The 21100-nt window shown below is 48.1% G+C and overlaps 2 protein-coding genes and 1 long non-coding RNA gene across 5 annotated transcripts in view; 1 reads left to right on the forward strand and 2 right to left on the reverse strand.

Annotated features, from left to right (window-relative positions):
• eif6 (eukaryotic translation initiation factor 6) overlaps positions 1-9790 on the reverse strand; it is a 31819-nt gene extending 22029 nt beyond the window's left edge. The window contains exons 1-2 of the mRNA XM_007909297.2: positions 9626-9790; positions 159-244 (exon numbers count right to left, since the gene is read on the reverse strand). Coding sequence (XP_007907488.1) covers positions 159-244; positions 9626-9732 — 193 coding nt within the window. The 5' untranslated portion in view covers positions 9733-9790. The remainder of the gene's footprint in view (positions 1-158; positions 245-9625) is intronic.
• An 86-nt stretch (positions 9791-9876) lies between these two features.
• On the forward strand, positions 9877-13526 carry LOC103189051. 3 transcript variants are annotated; one of them, XR_489032.2, is made up of 3 exons: positions 9877-10047; positions 11653-11762; positions 13080-13526. It is a non-coding gene; the product is annotated as an uncharacterized LOC103189051 (long non-coding RNA). The 3 variants fall into 3 exon arrangements; XR_489031.2 differs by having other exon boundaries at positions 9883-10029; XR_489030.2 differs by having other exon boundaries at positions 9883-10023.
• A 3562-nt stretch (positions 13527-17088) lies between these two features.
• The window catches only part of LOC103189049 (matrix metalloproteinase-24), a 5379-nt gene continuing 1367 nt past the window's right edge, over positions 17089-21100 (reverse strand). Inside the window, exons 5-8 of the mRNA XM_042341922.1 lie at positions 20020-20060; positions 18443-18593; positions 17858-17973; positions 17089-17486 (exon numbers count right to left, since the gene is read on the reverse strand). Coding sequence (XP_042197856.1) covers positions 17149-17486; positions 17858-17973; positions 18443-18593; positions 20020-20060 — 646 coding nt within the window. The 3' untranslated portion in view covers positions 17089-17148. The remainder of the gene's footprint in view (positions 17487-17857; positions 17974-18442; positions 18594-20019; positions 20061-21100) is intronic.

The raw sequence follows: 21100 nt of genomic DNA on the forward strand, positions 1-21100 counted from the left end.
CATCAGAAGAAAACTCCCTTCTCTTTCAAATAGTGTCGTGGGATCTAGAACTTCCACTCAGACAGACAGATGTGATCTCAGTTTAATGTCTCATGTCAAGAATTGTGTGTGTGTTGTGCGTGTGTGGTGGTGGGGGGGGGAAAGAAAAAAAAACTTACCGACACACATTCTTCCAATAATTCTACATCCTGCTATTGATGCGTGGACCACAGGTATAGACTCTGACAACTCCCCTTCAAAGACCCTGAAACAAAATACAAGGTCCATTATTATGGAGCAAATCAACAGCCAATTCTCACTTTATGTTCAGAATAATCCACTGGTTGTCGCTCCCTGTTGTCAGTGCATCTATCCAGTGAGAAGCAGGCAGCCCCACACAGATTGAGAAACCCAAGTAGTTTGACTCCAGGTCTGTGTCGAGTTAGATAATAGCTTGGGCAGCATTAAGGGCATTACAATTGGCCTCAGCAGCACAGTATGAAATGAAATGATTGTTATCTGTTATCCAGTAACCAGATTGGGAGAAAAATATCTGGAAACCACCCAGAAACTCCCCACGGTGACCCATTTAGGATTAGCAACTGCTGAGTGGGTGCAAAATTCACCTTCTGGTCCTGGAGCCTAGGAGTACACTTCTGAAAGCAACACAAAAATCCAGGCTACAAGCTCCACTGTAGTGTTAGGCTGGATTTAATCATCATTACCTCCAGTAATTCAGAGCAGGAAAAAAATTGACTTCTCAATCCAAAAACCACATTGAACGCTCCCCCGTCAAGCTCGATTATACAGCAGCAATTCAATGTGAACACGCACCAAGTCAAAGGTAGCATTCAATATTTATATACACAGGCCGTCCCTCCAATAAAGAGACCCTGTGTAACCAGTGCCATGTATAGATCAGGTTTCATGGTATTCCAAATATTGTAGCCATGTGGCAACCTTACAGCCTTGTGCAGAATCAAAGACATATTACATTTACATTTTTTTAAAAATTGATGCAGTTCCTTTAACTACCTTCAGCAAAATGAAATATGGGAACAATCAAGTCATGATTTTTTTATTAAATAAAGCTCATTATTACCTTCTTTATATAGAAAATAAATATTAAATTAATCAAACGATTCTTTTTTTAAAAAATACACAGATTTAAAACCAAACCGCCCTGGATGAATAAGGAAATTGAGATTAAATGTGAACAACAACAACAACAAGAAGATTCCATTTATAAAGCGCCTTTCACGTCAGGAGGACGTCCCAAGGCGCTGCACAGTTGGGTCATGACCCGAGCAGGGGGGAAATGGTCAGGGTGAGGGGAGGGAAGGGAGGGAGCGAGCAGGGGGAAATGGTCAGGGTGAGGGGAGGGAAGGGAGGGAGCGAGGAGGGGGGAAATGGTCAGGGTGAGGGGAGGGAAGGGAGGGAGCGAGGAGGGGAAGAGAGTCGAGAGGGGAGCTGAAGGCTCGGTCAAAGAGAAAGGTTTTGAGACCGGCCTTGAAGGAGGAAAGGGAGGAAGCGGCGAAGGCACTGGGGGATGGAGTTCCAGAGCCTCGGGGCTGAGAGGCTGAAGGCCCGACCACCGATGGTAGGGCGGTTGGGGCGGGGGACGTGGAGCAGACCGGAGCCAGAGGAACGGAGGGTACGGGCAGGTAGGTAGGGGGATAGTAGGTCGGAGAGGTAGGAGGGAGCAAGGCCGTGAATGGCCTTGTAGGTGAGGATGAGGATCTTGAAATCAATCCTCTGGGGGATGGGGAGCCAGTGGAGGCGAGGGAGGGTGGGAGTGATGTGGTCCCGAAGCCTGGTGCGGGACAGTACACGAGCTGCAGAGTTCTGAATGACCTGCAGCTTGTGGAGGGAGGGCCGGGAAGGCCGGCGAGGAGAGAGTTCCCATAGTCCAGCCTTGAGGTGACAAAGGCGTGAACCAGGGTTTCAGCAGCGTGAGGGGTGAGGTAATGCCGTAGTCTGGCGATGTTCCGGAGGTGATGGAAGGCGGTGCCAGTTGTGGTGCGGATGTGAGGGAGAAAGGACAGCTCAGGGTCGAACAAAACGCCGAGGTTCCTGACTGGCTTTGAGAGGTGGAGAGTGCGGCCTTGGATGCTGATGGTGTCAGCGCCTGAGGTGCGGAGGCGCTGACGTGAGCCAATCAGGAGGGCCTCGGTTTTTCGCACGTTGAGCTGAAGAAAGTTGTCTCTCGTCCAGGACTCGATGTCGGACAGGCAGCTGTCAGGACATCGGTGGTCGTGGAGTTGAGAGTAGAGGAGGAAAGGTAGAGTTGGGTGTCATCCGCATACATGTGGAAGTTAACTCCATGTCTGCGGATGATGTCACCACAGGGGGAGCATATAGAGGGTGAAGAGGAGGGGACCAAGGACAGAGCCCTGAGGGACACCACATGAGACAGTACGGGGGGTGGAGGAGAAGCCATTCGTTGAGACAAAATGAAGACGGTGAGAAAGGTACGACCTAAACCATTCAAGGACAGTGCCTTGAAGGTTGAGGTGGGAGGACAAGCGGTGGAGTAGGATAGCGTGGTCGACCGTATCGAATGCTGCCGATAGGTCGAGGAGGACGAGGAGACAGAGGGAGCCCTGGTCACAGATGGTCAGGATATCATTGGTGACCTTGACCACAAATACAAATTTGACCTTGACCACAAATTGTGGACCTTGAAGTCCACAAATACAGAAGATAATCAAATAGAATATAGAAAGTACAGAGGAAAACTGAAAAAGGAAAAAAGGAAAGAGATTGTATGAGAAAAGATTAGCAGGTAACATGAAAGGAACCCGAATGTATTTTATAAACTACAAAGAATAAAAGTTTAGTCAAAGGTAGGGCCCAATTAGGGACCACAGAGGAAATCTTCTTATGGAAGAGGGCATGGTTGATGTACTGAATGAGTACTTTGCATCTGTCTTCACAAAAGAAGATGCAGCCAATACCACAGTATCGGAGGAGAGGGTAGAGAAATTGGATAAGAATAAACTGAGAGGAGGTACTAAAAAGGTTATCGGTGCTCAAGGTAAGTAAGTCACCTGGTCCGGATGGGATGCATCCTAGATTACTGAGGGAAGAAAGGGTGGAAATAACAGAGGCTCTGGCCACAATCTTTCAATCCTCCTTGGACACCAGGGTAGTGCCAGAGGACTGGAGGGTTTCAAACGATACTACGCTGTACAAAAAAGGGACAGCAGGATAAACCTGGGAACTACAGGCCAATCAGCCGAACGTCAATAATAGGGAAACTTCTGGAGACTATAATCCAGGACACAAAATAAATTTTCACTTAGAAAAATATTGGTTAATAAAGGACAGCCAACATGGATTTGTTAAAGGCAAATCATGTCTAACACACCTGATGATTTTTTGATGAAGTAATGGAGACAGTGGATGAAGGTGGTAGTTTATATGGATTTTCAAAAGGCATTTGATAAAGTGCCACAAAAGAGACTTGTAAGCAAAATAGAAGCCCATGGTATTAAAGTGCACTGACATCATGGATACAGAACTGTCTGGGAGACAGAAAGCAGAGAAGTGGTGAACGGTTGTTTTTCTGACTGGAGGGAAATGTGCAGTTGTGTTCCCTAGGGGTCGGTATTGGGACCACTGCTGTTTTTGATCTATATAAATTACCTGGACTTGGGTATAGGGAGTACAATTTCCAAGTTTGCAGCTAGGAAAAGTAGCAAACAGTGAGGAGTATAGTAGCAGACTGCAAATGGACATAGACGACTGGTAAAATGGGCAAACAAGTGGCAGATCCAAGTTTAATGTGGAGAAATACGAATTATGGGATGCATTTTGGGAGGAAGAATGAGGAGAGGCAATATAAGCTACATGGTAGAATCTTAAAGCCGGTGAAGGAACAGAGATACCTGGGGGTTCATATAAGTAAGTCTTTGAAGGTGGCAGGACAGGTGGATAAAGCTGTTATAAATGCAAACGGGATCCTAGGCTTTAAATAAGGGCATAGAATACAAAAGTCAGGAAGTTAAGATGAATCTTTATAAACCACTGGTTAGGTCTCAGCTAGAGACTGTGTTCAGTTCTGGACACCACACTTTAGGAAGGATGTCAAGGCATTGGAGAGGGTGCAAAGGAGATTTACCAGTATGATACCAGGAATGAGGTACTTCAGTTATCAGGAGAGGCGAGAGAAGCGAGGATTATTCTCATTGGAGCCGAGAAGGTCTTGACTTAAGGCGACTTAAGAAGGAGACTTAACAGAAGTTTTCAAAATTATGAGGGGATTCAATAGAGTGAATGTGGAGAAACTATTTCCACTGGCGGGTGGGTCGGTAAACCGAGGACACCGATTTAAAATAGTTGTTAAAAGAAACAGAGGGAAGGTGAGGAGACATTTTTTTTACACAGCGAGTTGTTCGGATCTGGAATATGTTGCCTGAAAGGGTAGTGGAAGCCAATTCGATAACAGCTTTTAAGAGGAGTAGATCATTATTTGGGGAGGACAAGTTTCAGGGCTATGGGGAGAGCGCGGGGGAGTGGGATTGAAATGGATAGTTCTTTTCAAAGAACTGGCACAGACACGATGGGCCGAATGGCCTCCCTCTGTGTGTATAATTCTATGACCATCTGGAAACAGGATTCTAGGAACTGCAGTATTGCATTACTGAGTCATACGTAGCAACAATTAAAACGGTTATTGTCTAAACAATTTTAATCAACTGATCCCTAAGCCCAGAGGCTTGTACCACAATAATAATAATCCTTATCACGTCTTTGAGAAGTCTCAAAGCACTTCACAGAATATAAAACAAAGTGAATTGACTGTATATTTTGTGGGCGAAATACAGCAGCCAATTGTGTACAGCAGTGTCCCATAAACAGTCGTGGATTGAGTGACCAAATTATTATTATTTTATTTATTGAAGGGACTATTACCCTCAGAAAGCGATCTGCCAATAGACTAACAACTGGGTTCCTACTTACTGCTAGATAAACAGAAGTGTGTGTGAAGGAAGGAAAATGATCTAAGGTTTCACCCCATCCAGCAATCGAACCTGGGCCCTCTGACTTGCAAGGCGAGCATGCTAATCACTACCAACTACAGGCAAATCTTGTCAACCGATATTCACCCACATGTATCTTCAGTGGAGGTTGGGGGATGATGATCAGGAGTCCGAATCCTGGCTGGTCTACTGACTCCCTAACCTGGGAACAAACTGCAGTATTCACAGTACCTTTTGGCCGGGTAAATTTAAAACAGCACCAGAGAACGTGGAATGAATATCACAAGGCCATACAGATTGAATGAGATGTTTAAAAGGGAGATGGATGGATGCCTACTTGGCAAGTACCAGACATGTAGAAAAGGAGGGGAAACGGCATGAATGATCTGTCAAGAAACAAACTGGAGGAACATGCATGATGAGCTAAACGGCCTCCTGCAATCTGTGTACTCTTCTTAGTGAAGTAATTGGACACACAATACAATTTTTCAATGAGCATGATCCATGAAGGTGCAATACTTTAGGATTTAACTGTAACAAACAGGCATGAATTGCTGCATGTGTTAAACTACACTACAGAGAGGAAGCCACATACAGTGAATGTACCATTTCTATTTATCCATTCATCTGAATAATCATTCTATTGAAATTCCTTACATAAGGCTCACAGGGTCAACAAAACATCCAACTCAACAGCTACTACACAACCCATGACATCCTTCAAAAAGAGAAGGGAGATTCTCCAGGCCGGTGTCCTCGCCAACTATGCTCCAGATAAAGACACCTCATCAATGACTTGTGGGACATTGCTAGCACAATGTGAGTCAACGCACTGGAAAGGAATTATTTGTATTTGTAAGTATTTTAACTCATTTCTATGTAAAAAGGCTATTTTAAAAATGCACTCTTCTTTCTCCATCTAAAACACCTGGCCAACTGAGACAGTAGATAAGACAGTAAATATCAGGTAAAGATGCCAGGATTCAAAGTACCAGTCCTATGGAATCCTGTAGCTCAGTGGTTAGAGCACTCGTCTTGCAAGCGGGAGACCTGGTTTTATATATAATAATAATACTTGCATTTGATATAGCGCTTTTCACGTCTTCTCGACATCTCAAAGCACTTCACAGAATAGACTGTAAAGTGAATTGACTGTATATTTGTGGGCGAAACGTGGCAGCCAATTGCGCACAGCAGCGTCCCACAAACAGTCGTGGATTGAAAATGACCAATTTATTATTGTTTTGGAAGGATTATTATTAGGCGTGTGGAGTAAGGAAACTTGCCCAAGGTTTCGCCCTGCCGGGAATTTGAACCCAGGTGTCTCGCTTGCAAGGCGAGTGCGCTAACCACTGAGCTACAGAACTCCACGTTTTGTTTCCTGGGCAAGGCGAAACATTGGGCAAGTTTCCTTACTTCACATGCATCTGTTTACCTAGCAGTAATAATATAATAATCCTTGCATTTGATATAGCGCTTTTCACGTCTTCTTGACATCTCAAAGCACTTCACAGAATAGACTGTAAAGTGAATTCACTGCATATTTGTGGGCGAACGCGGCAGCCAATTGCGCACAGCAATGTCCCACAAACAGTCATGGATTGAAAATGACCAATTTATTATTGTTTTATTTTGGAGGGATTATTATTAGGTGTGTGGAGTAAGGAAACTTGCCCAAGGTTTCGCCCTGCCTGGAGGAACACAGGTGTTAGTCGATTGGAGGATCGCTTTTCCAAGGGTAATAATTCCTTTTTTTTAAAAAATCCACAACTGTTTATGGAACATTGCTGTGCGCAATTGGCTGCTGGGTTTCGCCCACAAAATATATCGTCAATTCACTTTACAGTATATTTTGTGAAGCTCTTTGAGACATTCGTCACCTCCGGACTGTATTCTCAAATGCCCTCTTGCCAGTCTCCCCAGCTCCACCATACTCAGGATCCAACTGATCCAAAACTCTGCCGCCCGCATACTAAACTCTGTACTCCAGTTCTAGACAAGCTCCACTGGCTCCCCATCACCGAACGGATCGATTTTAAGATCCTCACACTCGTTTTAAAATCCCTTCATGCCCTGGCACCTCTCTGACCTGCTTACCCCACAACCCAATCCGCTGTCTACGCGAGACTGGCTCCGGCCTTTTGCATGTCCCACATGCCCTCCGTTCCACCACTGGTGGCCGTGCTTTCAGCCATTACACTCCAAAATGCTGGAATACTCTTCCTCTATCCCTCCGCTTTGCCCCTTCCTTCCCCATTTTCAGATCATGCTCGAAGACCTTCCTATTCGACCGTGTCTACGGCCACCTCCCCCCAACTTGGAGTCTTGCTCCACCACTGTCAAGTGATATAGTATCTGTCCTGCGTGGGGGCGATATATAAATGCAAGTTTTTCTTGTTGTTATCTCGAAGATGTGATAAGGCCCTAATATCAAAAGCAAGGTTTATTGTAACCATATTTATAAATAATTAACTGCTGGAAGACAACAACAACAAGATTCCATTTATAGAGCGCCTTTCACGTCGGGAGGACGTCCCAAGGCGCTGTACAGTTGGGTCAGGAGCTGAGCAAGGGGGAAATGGTCAGGGTGAGGGGAGGGAGCGAGGAGGCGTTAGAGAGTCAAGAGGGGAGCTGAAGGCTCGGTCAAAGAGAAAGGTCTTGAGACCGGCCTTGAAGGAGGAAAGGGAGGAAGCGGCGAAGGCACTGGGGGATAGAGTTCCAGAGTCTAGGGGCTGAGAGGCTGAAGGCCCGACCACCGATGGTAGGGCGGTTGGGGCGGGGGATGTGGAGCAGACCAGAGCCAGAGGAACGGAGGGTACGGGCGGGTAGGTAGGGGGATAGTAGGTCGGAGAGGTAGGAGGGAGCAAGGCCGTGAATGGCCTTGTAGATGAGGATGAAGATCTTGAAATCGATCCTCTGGGGGATGGGGAGCCAGTGGAGGCGAGCGAGGGTGGAGTCACGAGGAAGTGTGTAAAAGGCCAGGATGTTAAGACACATTTACGAAATACCTTATGCTGTAATGGGAAGGCAGTAGGGTACGAAACTCTGGTAAAATTAGATCAAATGGTTCAAGGAGACCTGCTTGACATGTCCTAGTAACCTTTTTCAGGCAACAGGATATCATCCAGGTCACAATTGTAAATCCGGGGAGCTTTGAAAACAACAACGGGGCGAAAGGTGGAATCCTCTACCACAAGCTATGGCAGATTTGTGTCAAATGGAAATTGCAGAGATTCTTGAAGCTTTTCTGATCAGATAGATGACACGGTTGGAAACCCATCACTGTTCTTAAGTGTGGAAATCAGACAGGAGTTATACAGACACCACTGCCACACACAAATGTTCGTGTCTGAAATGGAATGCGCACTTTCTCCCTGGGCAGACAGTCTTATTGTATTCCAGAGAGAATTTGGCACAGGTTAGCAAGAACAACAACAACTTCCACTTACATAGCACCCTCCATGCAGGGTAGCATTAGAGAAAAGGCTTGGGGACTACAAGGAGTGACTGCTGGAGTTTTTAACTAGTTAAACCCCATATAGATTGCCATTACGAGCACTGTCTGGCAGGTTTCCTGCTGCTTGTCCAGAGGAGACCACCAGATTAGGAAATTGATAAGCAGGACATGGTCCTCTAGGAGAGAGTGTGCACACATCCCATTCCAGACATGGGCCAATTCCCAATGTGTATGTGTCAGCATTGTGTGACTCTGTCCGATTTGGAGCAGGGTGATGAGTTTCTGCCTGTGACATTCGGCTAACCAAAACAAAACCTTGAGATGTCAGCCAGGACACGGGATGAAATTCCCGTCTCTTTTTGAAAAGCACTGTGGGTTATATCAAATGCAAGAATTATTGTTATTATATTATTATCTTTAACATCTGCCTGAGCAACCACAAGCAAGAGTAGCTCGGCAAGACATCTCATTGTTAAGCAAGCACGGCATTTCGGACAATGCGGGAGCTCTCTCTCCCCCCATCGTCCGCCCCCAGCACTGCACTGGAGTGTCAGCCTGGATTGTGACATCCGAGTCCCCCCTCATCCCCAACATGGTGGGGTGGGACTACAGTATCAGTAAAGTTACCACAGGGAATAATCGATTTATGGCGGCCACTCGCTCATAACGACTTTGCTTTGATGTGGGCTCTTCTTATCATAACAAAAATCCTTGCATTTGATACAGCGCTTATCACATCACTGAGACGCCTTAAAGCGCTTCACAGAATACACTGTAAAGTGGGGTGACTTATTATTGTTATTATTGAGGCAGAACTCACTGAATCAGATTATTCACCCGCTAATAACTAAGAGAACGTGGGCTGAGCTGAGACCAGTGGTGGTGAGACACGTTAGTTAGTGGGTGTTTAACCCGACTGATGGATGATGTCGTAATAGGAATAGACCAGAGGCCACAGAGCGGCCAAACTGAGGTGAAAGGAGACTATAAACCACTGTAAGAGTTTTCTCCTGATCCCGTCATATCATGGAATATATATATATATATATATGAGTGGGTGGAGGAGGCCGAGCAGCGCTGACTAGGCCTCATCCCCGGACCTCACGTGCCCCGCATTCCCCTGGGCCACGCGAGGTCCGGCGGCGAGGCCCAGCCAGCGCTGGAAGCCCCTCCCCGGGCTCCACTGGATTTATTTATTTTTTACCCGTAGAAGTTCTCGGAGCCGCCGATGGCCACCAGGCAGTAGTTGTTGGCGAGTTTGGCGAAGCAGCCGATCTCGTTGTTGTTCTCGAAGGAGGCGCGAACCGCCATGGCCGGGCGCCGGCTGAGTCTGTGAGGGGTGAAGCCGCCCTCTGCGTGCTCCTCAGGCAACCCCGTGGCTTGCGTCCTCACGTCGCCGCCGCTACGTTGAGCCGCCGCCACAATAGACAGGTATAGACCACTTGCACAGTCGCCATCTTGACGCCGGAAGCCGCTGAGCGCACACGTGTTGTGCCACCGCACGTGTTAGTTTCTCCTCTTCCCCCCGGTACGGTGACAGTGGATTGTGACCCAAAGCTGGACATTCACAGCCATACACCAGAGAGAACGATCACCATTCAGGTTTCTGTGTGTTTCACCCACAAAGTACAGTCACTACACTTTACAGTATATTTTGTGAAGCGCTTTGAGATGTCTCGACCGCGTGAGTAGGCGCTGTATCCAATGCAATGTATATTGGATCAATTCAAGATCCTCACACTCATTTTCAAATCACTTTGTGCCCTGACTATCACCTCCCTACCTCTCCGACCTGCTTACCTCCCACTCTACCACCCGCTGCCTCCGCTTGACTGGCTCTGGCCTCCTGTATGTCCCTCGTCCCCTCCACTCAACCATCGGTGGCCGTGCCACTACTCCCCAAAACTCTGGAACTCTCTTCCGCAATCCCTCCGCCTTGCCTTGCCTTGCCTTGCCGCCTCGCTCCCCACTTTCAAATTGAAGCGTCATGAGACATTTCGAAGACGTGATAAGGCACAATATCAAATACAAGGATTATTATCCCATCTATAGACCTTTGTGATCATGCTTATGGTCACCTCCCCCCTTCCTCTCCTCCTGGCTCGGGGTCAGATTTCGCCACTACCAAGCGCTCCAGGACATTACCCCGCGTAGAGGGCATTATATAAATGCAAATTGTTGGAAAAAAAATGTAATTGATTAATCTTTAATCTGGCAGTCACTGGAGAGATTTGATTGGAGCCAGGTGAGGACTGATATGGTGTGCACCTCATGTAGAATTTGGTGTGGGTGGAGCCATTCGGCTCACATGGACTAAGACCAACCAAACTTGTTCACTTCAACAGTATTGGAACAAAGAGATGGCGCAGCTTTTGTTTGGGATCAAATCAAAACTCAAACCCAAGAGAGGAATTTGTGAACAGGAAATGCTGCCAGTTTATTAGATTGCAGCCGATCCTTTAATCACAAACTGGCTAAATAATTGCATTTGATAAAATACCTCATTATAAGAATTTTGCAGTTCAGAAGGCTATTCAGTCTCAGGCAAACTCTTAAAGAGCCTGTGTGTGAACAAAGTATTGAGATTAATACCTAATTAACATCACACAATCCTTTACCTCCGGTGCCTGTTTGCTGCTAATAGTATTTTAGGAAACAATAATTAAACTCTGCAGTATAATTGAAAAAAAACTGAAAGAAACTTAGCAATTCAAGTTTTAAAAAATCAGGTCACATCTATACAATGAGAATTCAGACATCGCCAGCTCGACCTGGACTAGTGTGGCTGACAAGGAGTGAGTTTAAAGTGTACACTGTCGTGTTTTTGGGGGGTGATGGGGGGGGAGCAGTAGAGTCCTGTAGCTCAGTGGTTAGAGCACTCGCTTTGCAAGTGAGAGACCTGAGTTCAATTCCAGGCAGAGGGCGAAACCTTGGGCAAGTTTCCTTACTCCACACAGAGCCTAATAATAATCCCTCCAAAACCAAAAACAATAATTAAATTGGTCATTTTCAATCTCCGACTGTTTGTGGGACATTGCTGTGCGCAATCAGCCGCTGCGTTCGCCCACAAATATACAGTCAATTCACTTTACGGTGTGTTCTGTAAAGCGCTTTGGGACGTCCTCCGGACGTGAAAAGCGCTGTATCAAATGCGAGGATTATTATTACTATTATTATTATTATCAGTGGGGCTCACGCTGTACCACCTGACTGTTGCTTATGTCTCCCCAGGACCGGAGCGCTCGGACCTGACACGGCACTGCATGTGACGCGCGTGCGCTGCGTGGACCCGGAAGTGTTGTTTGTTGTGAACAGCTGACGAGAGGGGTTTAAAGCCGCAGGTACCGCACTGGGAGGGGAGGGGGGTCCACACCCGCTGGTTATCACCCCACACCCCCCCCTGCAGTGTGTAAAACAAAAATCTATTAATCCTAAACCCCGGGGTTTGCACTCAGACTGCAATGTTAAAAGGCAAATACTAAATTGCATTTGCAGGAACAGAAATATCTGCGCAGTTTGACCTTCCGTTTGGTTTTCATGTGTTCTGTTTGATAGTGACTGTCCGGTTCTACTCGAGAGGCACAGAGTAAACCCATTGCTGGAGTATGACAATGCAGTTTGTCAGTGTTTATTGATACGGTAATTTAGTGGCGTTGCTCAGGTGAGAGAACAAGGAGAGAGCGTTGTTGCTGCAGAGAATTTCTGTACATCGATTGAACGACAACAGCTCCCTCGCACCATCTCTCTTTTCTTCTCTCGCTCCTCCCACTGTACTTTAGGTGAGGTGTTAAACTATTCAATAAAGAACACACCAGATCCAATTGGAAAGGAGAAGGCAGTCTCTTCCGTGGCTAACCATCCTCCAGATAAATTGATTGTTCTCTTTATTGCTGTTTGTGGGACCTTACTGTGAGCAAATTGGCTGTCAGGCAGTCACCAACCACTTGACAGCAATTACTGTGAAGCTTTTTTTTAAAAGATGTTTTGAAGTGTAAAAATCCAATTTATTTTTCATCATAAGTTAGATACGTGATCTCCTTTAGCACAATCCTTGTTGTATAAAATGAACCCAAATAATTGGAACCAGAGAGAGAGATGAACAGAATGCTTTTGTTTCCTCCCCTTTCCCAACAATCCTCCAGGTTAATCTCACACACGAGAGAGAACCTAAGAACAGGAGTGGGCCATTCAGCCCCTCGAGCCTGTTCCACCATTTTATTAGATGATGGCTAATCTGTTCCTATAATAAAAATAATAATCCTTGCATTTGATATAGCGCTTTTCATGTCTTCTAGATGTCTTAAAGCGCTTCACAGAATATGCTGTAAAGTGAATTGACTGTATATTTGTGGGCGAAACTCATTTCCATCTACCCACCTTTGCTCCATGGACCCATCCTTACTCTCCAGCTATCCCATCTTCAACTTCCCATTCTTCTCCAAGGCCCTGGAACGAGTTGTCATGTCCCAGCTTCCTCTCCCACCATTCCCTCTCTGAACCCCTCAAATCGGGTTTTGAAACAGCCCTGGTCAGTCACTAATGACATTTTGAACACCTGTCACCAGGGCGGTCTCTGCCTCCTTGTCCTCCTCGACTTCTCTGCTGCCTTCAACACTGTTGAAAATTCTGATGCTTATTTCACTTTGTGCTTTTGTCAGGTGATGGGCAGCGATCAGAGCAAGCCCCAGGAAGTGTTGGTGGGCCTGGGGCATGGGGTGGCTGGGCAGGAGCAGCGACCCCCGCAGACCCCACGAGAGGCCGTGCCCAGGCCAGAGGCGGACCACCACAACCCGGGTGACATCCCCCAGACACACATCGGCGGCAAGATGGTGGACGACATGCGCTTCATGATCGCGTGCACCAATTGGTACTAAAGGCACAGGGCGGGGGGGCGGCACGGCTACGTGGAGCCCAGGAAATCACTTCTGTTCAGAAGACGCAAGAGAACCCTCCAACCCTCATTTAGTCTCACCGACCTCCCCTCCCCCCAGTCCACCTGGCACTACGTAGGGTTCAGGTGTTTCTGAGCCTGGGGTGGGGGAAATTATCGTCCTCTGCACCCTCCCATGTTAAATGTAAGTTTCCAAATAAAGTGAAGGAGCCTATCTGCGCCTGATGTGTTTTGATTGAGGAGGTGAGGGTGCGGAGTGGGAGGGTAGGGGAAGGGTAGGGTGTGGAGGGGGAGGGGAGGGTGCAGAGGGGGAAGGGAGGGTGCAGAGGGGGAAGGTGTGAATGGGGAAGGTGAGGAGGGGGTGGGGGAAGGTGAGGAGGGGGTGAGGGAAGGTGAAGAGGGGGTGGGGGAAGGTGAGGAGGGGGTGGGGGAAGGTGAGGAGGGGGTGGGGGACGGTGAGGAGGGGGTGGGGGAAGGTGAAGAGGGGGTGGGGGAAGGTGAGGAGGGGGGTGGGGGAAGGTGAGGAGGGGGTGGGGGGAAGGTGAAGAGGGGGTGGGGGAAGGTGAGGAGGGGGTGGGGGAAGGTGAGGAGGGGGTGGGGGAAGGTGAGGAGGGGGTGGGGGAAGGTGAAGAGGGTTGCCCAGGGAACAGTAAATGTCACAGATTGTTTGATGTCTCGCGTGTCCGAGTCACATTTCTTACCTGGTGAAATCCCGACACTGAGAGACTGTGCCGAGCTTCCTCACAGCTTCTCACTGTATCCTGAACTGGAGCCAACATCAGGCAGGAGACACCCATCCATCAAATCAAACCACTCATCTCATTACCCGTAAGATTCCTACCGCCTATCCATCTCTGAATTTAATCACTCATGGTGCAGGTAGTGCTGGGTGAAGAACTGCATTGTCAGAGACCCCGTCCATCGGAGGAGACGTTAAACCGAGGTCCTGTCTTGTGCCTGTTCAGGAGGATGTTAAAGATCCCACAGTGCAATTGGACAAAGAGAAGGGAGTTTCTCCTGGACGCTGCCCTCACCCCTCCGCCTATACCCCTCTCTGTCACCCACTCTCTTGCCCCCTCCCTCTACCTCTCTCTCTGTCTTTAAAGGCATGGCAGCACCTTTGGTGACGTCAGTGAGTGTGTTAGTGGCCACTCTTTAGCTTTCAGGGAAAACTGACCCCTGCCTCTCTGTGTTGCAAAACTCCCCATTCCACCACCCCACTGCCCCCAGTGAGGCTTCACATCGACAATGCTGTGGTAGCAATATATTTTGTTCAATTATTTTATGTAAATTTTTACCAGAATTAACACTTTCCATTGAACATTTACCATCTACTTTCAACTCTTCGCCCACCGTCTCATCAACATTGTCCGTCCCATGAACCGTGCCACCATCTGACTCGTTGCTTTGTTGATGAAGATTCGCAGTTGTCATGCTCGGCACGACAGACTGAGTGAGTGACCGTAACACACCAATGTCCTACCCCGGCAGGTCCACAAGGCTGGCCAGCTCTGTGACAAAGCACTCCAAACAACCGGAACAGGTACAAAGGCTTTGTCCCGCACTAGAACCGAGGTATGTGAGCCATTGAGCGAGGCTCGAGCATGGCTGCCTGGCGTCAGACCCGTGTGCCCGCGACGGCCATGAATTGCCACCTCACTGATTAAAGCGGTCAACCACAATCAAATCCCTATAATGACAGCTCATTGGCAGCTATTTTAAACAGCATGAGTACCGAGGTAGGCCAGGCCAAGACTGGTCACTTACATTTTATTTAATAATGGCTGTGAGGTCACTAACTCCTTCCCCAAACCATACCCCCCCCACCCCGGCCTAACCCCACCCCCATCCCCACCCCCAAAGCAAACAAACCGCAGCTAAAATTCATTATGTACAGTTAAAACTTTGTAATATACAGTTAAAATGAGTTGTTTGCAGTTGTGGGGGTGGTGGGGGGGGGGATAGGGGTAAACAAGGCCAAGATTCAAAGCATGTAATCCAGAACAGTGTGGTCTCACCACTTAACATCATTCCACTCCTTGCCAAACACAGAATAATATTAATGATTAAATCAGTTTCCATGGCCGTTTGTGGGACACTGCTGTGTGCAATTGGCTGCCGCGTTTCACCCACAAAATACAGAGTCACTCCACTTTACAGTATATCCTGTGAAGTGCTTTGGGACATCTTTGATAAGGCGCTATATCAAATGCAAGGTTTATTATTATAATTTCTTGGGAGCCGTGAGATGCCAGTCTGGTGAGAGTGTCACCACACTCGCTCGGGATTGCTCTCCTCGTCACCCTCCTCTGTTCAGCGGAGTCAACGGGAAACCAGCCAAAAAGCGACAGTGACTCCCAGACCCCAGGCTGGCAAAACAAGGCCGAGACCCTCTATATAACCTCCCCCCCTCCCCCCATTCCCCAGCAGCCTTTGGTTACATCCCCATGACAGTCATGTAGTCAATCCAGTCAAACGTGAACAGAGATCAGTCTGATCACAAGCAGAAATAATAATACTGTGATGAAGTTGAGAAATAATTCCTGGATTGCTTATAAACACTATTATCTGCAGAGTAATGAAGTCTTGCACTGCTTTGCTCCCTCTGACGCACTGTGAAATGGTGAACCGTGTTGTTCAGGCCTCAAAGACATGATGACACAGGGTGAGGGTTTTTTTTGGGTTGCATTGGGTGTGGGGTGGGGCGGTGTTGGATGGGAGGGCGGGGGTGGTGGGGGTGAGGGGGAAGGATTCAGCATTGCACTTGATAGGAAATGCCAACACTGCCCCCTCTCCCCACACCTTAGCATGCTGGGGGTGGGGGGGGGGAAGCAAAACGTACAGAAAAAAAGACTTGTTTAAATGTTGACATTCAAGAGAACCTGACCCAACGGCTAACAAACAAACAAAAAAGGGGGGGGGGTGGGGAATTTTTTTTTAAGGCTGTTTAAATAGTTGTAGTAGATATTTTGGCCCCCACTTATTTCAAAATACATTGAAAAAGAACATTTTGAAACTCCTGTGGATTCAGTAATCCTGTTTCCCTACAGTTCGCTTGAAGGTGTAATAAATCCATCTCCTCATTAACCGCGGAGACGCGATCAAGGTCCCAGCAGTGACTTGTTCTTTTCCATCACGCTGACCCCGATGTCTCTCTCTCTTTTTTTCCCCTCAATCAACAGTTTCTTCTTAACCCAAATCCCGTAGTTTTAAAAAGAGTGTGTCTGTCACAGGATTCCTCCAGCATAAGAGAAGAGCGATCAGCCAGCTCAGGGGCTGCTGCTGTTATAGTAAGGACGAGTCTGGGAGATGTTTCCATTCCCACATCATTGTTGTTCTCTTTGCCCCCCCACCACACCCCACTCCCACCTCCCCCACAGCTCGCCCCCTCCTTCAGGTGAGAAGGTCCAACCAACCAACCAATCAACCCAGGCAGGTATCTCCACAGCCTCCACATCACCTGGACAGAATGGCACACCCAAAAGATGGATGAATGAGCAGAGTAAAAGTGTGAGATGTGCACTGCATTGATGGTCCTTTGTTCCATACCCTGCTTCTCATCCAGTAAGCAGAGACGCTGTGAATTGCCCACCATTTCAGTGCTCCTGGGTCCTCGCTAAGTAAACCAGGCCCGGGTTTGAGTTACATTCTCTGCCTCGTTCACGAATAGCCCTCGTGTGAATCAATGAAAAAATTGGTTCTTTGTTTTTTTAAAACATTGTTCTTTGTTTCACTCTTTTCTTTCTCTCGGTGTCTGTGTCTCTCTCTTCTCTCATGTTTGTTCGTTTGTTCGCTGGCTGGCTGGCTCGCTCTCTCTCTCCGGTAGGCCGCAGGTGTCATACCCACTCCTGCACCGAGCGCTTGCAGTACACCAGGCTCTGGTCAGTGCTTTTCTGCTTGAACTGGAAGATGGTGTAGACAAGGACCAGGATACAGAGAGACAGGATGCAGGGGATGACCACGGCGATGGCGTTGACGGTGCTCGGCACGTCATTGATCTGCACCATGATATCCACATCGTCGTTGGGCCGGCGACGATCTTTACTCCTGTCCACGTCCTTGTGGTGACAGCCCATCCAGTCCTTCAGGATGGAACGCGGGTAACCTGGCTCCACCTTCAGCTTCTGGTTGTCAAACTTCCAGTACTGCTTCCCTTTGTAGAAATAGGTGTACGCTGAGAGACAGAGACACAGACAGAGATAGGAGGAAAGCAACTCACAACCAACCTGCTTACTCCCACTGCACTAACCATTGCTACCTCCACTCGGCTGGCTCCGGCCTCCTGCTTGTCCCTCATCCAATCCACTCCAGCCATCCGCGGCCATACTTTAGGCACTATGCCCCGAAGCTTTAGAAGTATCTCCCTCAATTGCTCTGCCTTGCCCCCTCCTTCTCCTCTTTTAGATCACGACTGAAGATCTTCCTCTATGATTGTGCTTATGGTCCCTCCCTCCCTCCCTCCAGCTCAGTGTCAGGCTCCGCCACTGTTAAGCGCTGTTCCCTCGCTCTGCACACGACCCCCAACCCCCGCCACGAGCCACTTACTTCCTTCCTTGCTTACGAAGGCGCCCTGGGGGGCCTCAGGGATTCCCTTCCAGATGGTGATGGGTTTGGGGTAACCAGGATCTGACGCTTGCTTCTCCTCATTGTACCTCCAGTACCTGACAGTGATAATAATACGTATATTTGATGTAGTACCTTATCACGTTGCTGAGACGCCTCAAAGCGCTTCATAGGATATGCTATAAAGTGGAGTGACTGTGTATTTTGTGGGCAAAACGCAGCAACCAATTGCGCACAGCGACGTCCCCACAAACAGTTGTAGATTGTGATTTTTTTNGGAAGGATTATTGCCCCCGGAAAGTGATCCACCAATCGACTAACAACCAAGTTCCTAGTTACTGCTGGTAAACAGGCGTGTGGAGTGAGGAAACTTGCTCAATGTTTAGCCCGGCCCGAGAATCGAACCTGGGTCCTCTCGTTTGCAAGGTGAGTGCTCCAACCACTGAGCTACAGTATGTCACTGATGGAACCGCGGATGGGTGGTCCCGGAGGCAGGGGATGGGATTGCTGGGTGGTCTCAAGGGGGTGGGGAGGAGGGGGAGGCATGAGCGGAGGAGGTCACTTTACTTGTTTCCTTTGAAGAAGTAGGTTTTGCCGACGGGCTCCCAGCGCAGGGCAGCGTCAATACCGTCCCGTGGCAGCCCTCGCCCCAGGTCCACCATCCCATGTGGATACCCCGGCTCCACCGTCACCTCCTTAAACACCCAGTACCTGTCACCTGGCACACACACAGAGAGAACACACGGCAGTGTCAGCAAAACACAAACACACAGATACTCACCAACACACACAGATACTCACTCTCACACAGACACACACCAATACACACATACTCACACACACAAACCCCAATACACACGCGCGCTTGATCAATTGAGCCAAAGGGGATTCTTTACCTGAATCTTGTGTTATTTATGGATTAATCCTGGTGACGTGGGCGGTTAGTGATAGTCTGCAGTGCTCTCCCCTCAGGCCCTATCTTACCCACTCCTGCTGTTTTGTGGAGTGTTTGTGACGAGGGCGATGTGTCTGGTGATGGCTTTGCAGGAAGCTCGGGGCTGGCGTGCCATAACTCAGTGATTAGTTAACCTGGGGGCTTGTCACATGTCACAGTAACCCTGAGTGTGCATCTGTGAGCGAGAGAGGGAGGTAGAGCAGTGCAATCACACAGCTCCCAGACACTGGCTCTTCACTTCCCATCACTGTCAGCGTGGACCCTTTGGCTAAGACACCAGCTCATCCACTCGGTGTGGCACAGGCTCCGGACTCCAGCCCAGACAATCCCAGCCCGGACCACACCGCCCGGACCACCCCGCCCTCACCACCCCGCCCTCACCACCCCGCCTGGGACAGCCGCACTCAGTGAGGAACTAATGCTATAACAAACCCCAGGAACTAGCAAGTGGACTCAGGAATCTCCACAAATGTTAGCAGGTATATTATTGACCACATTAACCGGTGACCACACCTTTCGCCGGTGCCTGCTCTCCTCCCCGGAGCGATTTACTCTAATCCTATTCCCCAGCTCCTCCCTCCGCAAACATCATCACCATCACATTTCAAGTGTAACTAATGGCCTTGTTAATGGACAGATTGCTGGGTTTCACCAGCCCTGGGGGTGATGGACTCTAGGCCCTCAGAAACTTTTGTGTTAAAAATAAAATTCTTCTAATCTGCCCATAAAGCTCAGGGCTCTTGTTGGTGAGTCACGAGATACCGGCAATAATCTCTCACCATTCATCCTCTCAAAACCTTTCATCAAGTTCAACATTGCTACTCTATTCCCTCTTAACCTTCTCCCCTCCAGTGAGATCTCAAAACTTCCATCACAGCCACATTCTGTTATCCTACCAGCGTCCCAGTCAGTCTATTGTACATTCTGTACTGTACACAGGGCAGGTACACTATACTGTACACACACAGGCGCGCACACACACACACACACACCCAGACGCATGCACACAGCCACACATCACCGAGTCACGTGTAGGGAGCTGAAAAAGAGAGTTTGTTCCCATTGACAATATTATATTATGAATATATTATATTATTACATTTTCTGGATGTTACGTTGTGGATGAAAACCGCCGACTGCAGGGATTGTTTGTATCTATTCCCGGGATCAGGAACAATCTGACTTTTACCTTTGAAGAAAACGAATCTACCGTCAGATCTCTCGTATGCAAAAAAATATAGTCAATTCACTTTACAGTATATTCTGTGAAGTCTTGATAAGGTGCTGTATCAAATGCAAGGATTATTATTATATTCCAGGCTGATGTTCCCGTGAGGAGGCTTTAAACCAAGGCCCTCTCTGTGCCCTATTCAGGTGGATGATAAAGATCCCACGGTGGTATTACAAAAGAAAAGGGAGTTTCTCTCTCCCAGTGTCCTGGCAACAATCCTCCAGATAAATTGATCATGGCTGTGTGTGCGACATTGGCAATTCAGAATTGGCTGTTGCATTTGCCTGTAAACAGCCACTGAACTGGACACCCATGCCCTCCGAAGCACTTTGAGACGTTATTTTGTTGTAGGTGCTGTGTTGAAAGAGGGAATTTTTATTGATCAATCTTATCGTGTGGCACCGTTGGAAAAGAGAAGGGAATTGTGTTGACAACGAAGCCTTGGGGAACAACAAAGGTCCATTTACCTGGAACAGGCAGCTGTAGATCGTCATGTGGAGTAGAAGTTAATTGAAGTATTTTTAAATCTGAGAAATATCCTAACAAAACCTCCCACTTTCTCTCCTCTCGCTCGCCAGTTGGGCAGCGATGTTGCTGGCTTCTCTCTGACAACACACCCAGTCTCCTCTCCCCGCCCGGGAGGGAATGAATAGAACTATGTTCTGGAAGTTGCAGTAATCATTCGCTTTGACTTCCAGGAACCAGAACTTGGAGCAAAATGATGACAAACCAGTGCTGAGCTGCTGTGGCTACCGGGGAATTGTCAGAGACATTGGGGAGAAAAGTTGCCCTCTCCCAGGGCTGTGGAGGAACCTTCACTGGGCCTCCTCAGAAGCTCTGGTTGGAGGAGTGTTAATCCCACATAAACCTCATGCTGATCCAGTCAACCGCAGGCTCTGAGTGCTTCTGTTAAACTCTCTCCTCCAGATAAGAACATAGGAACAGGTGTAGGCCATTCAGCTCCTCGATCCTGTTCTGCCATTCTTTCAGATCATGGTTGATCTACACCTCAACTAATTACCCTCCTTTGCCCATATTC

This window comes from Callorhinchus milii, unplaced genomic scaffold (genome assembly GCF_018977255.1).
Source record: "Callorhinchus milii isolate IMCB2004 unplaced genomic scaffold, IMCB_Cmil_1.0 Scaffold18, whole genome shotgun sequence".
Classification (NCBI taxonomy): Eukaryota; Metazoa; Chordata; class Chondrichthyes; order Chimaeriformes; family Callorhinchidae; genus Callorhinchus; species Callorhinchus milii.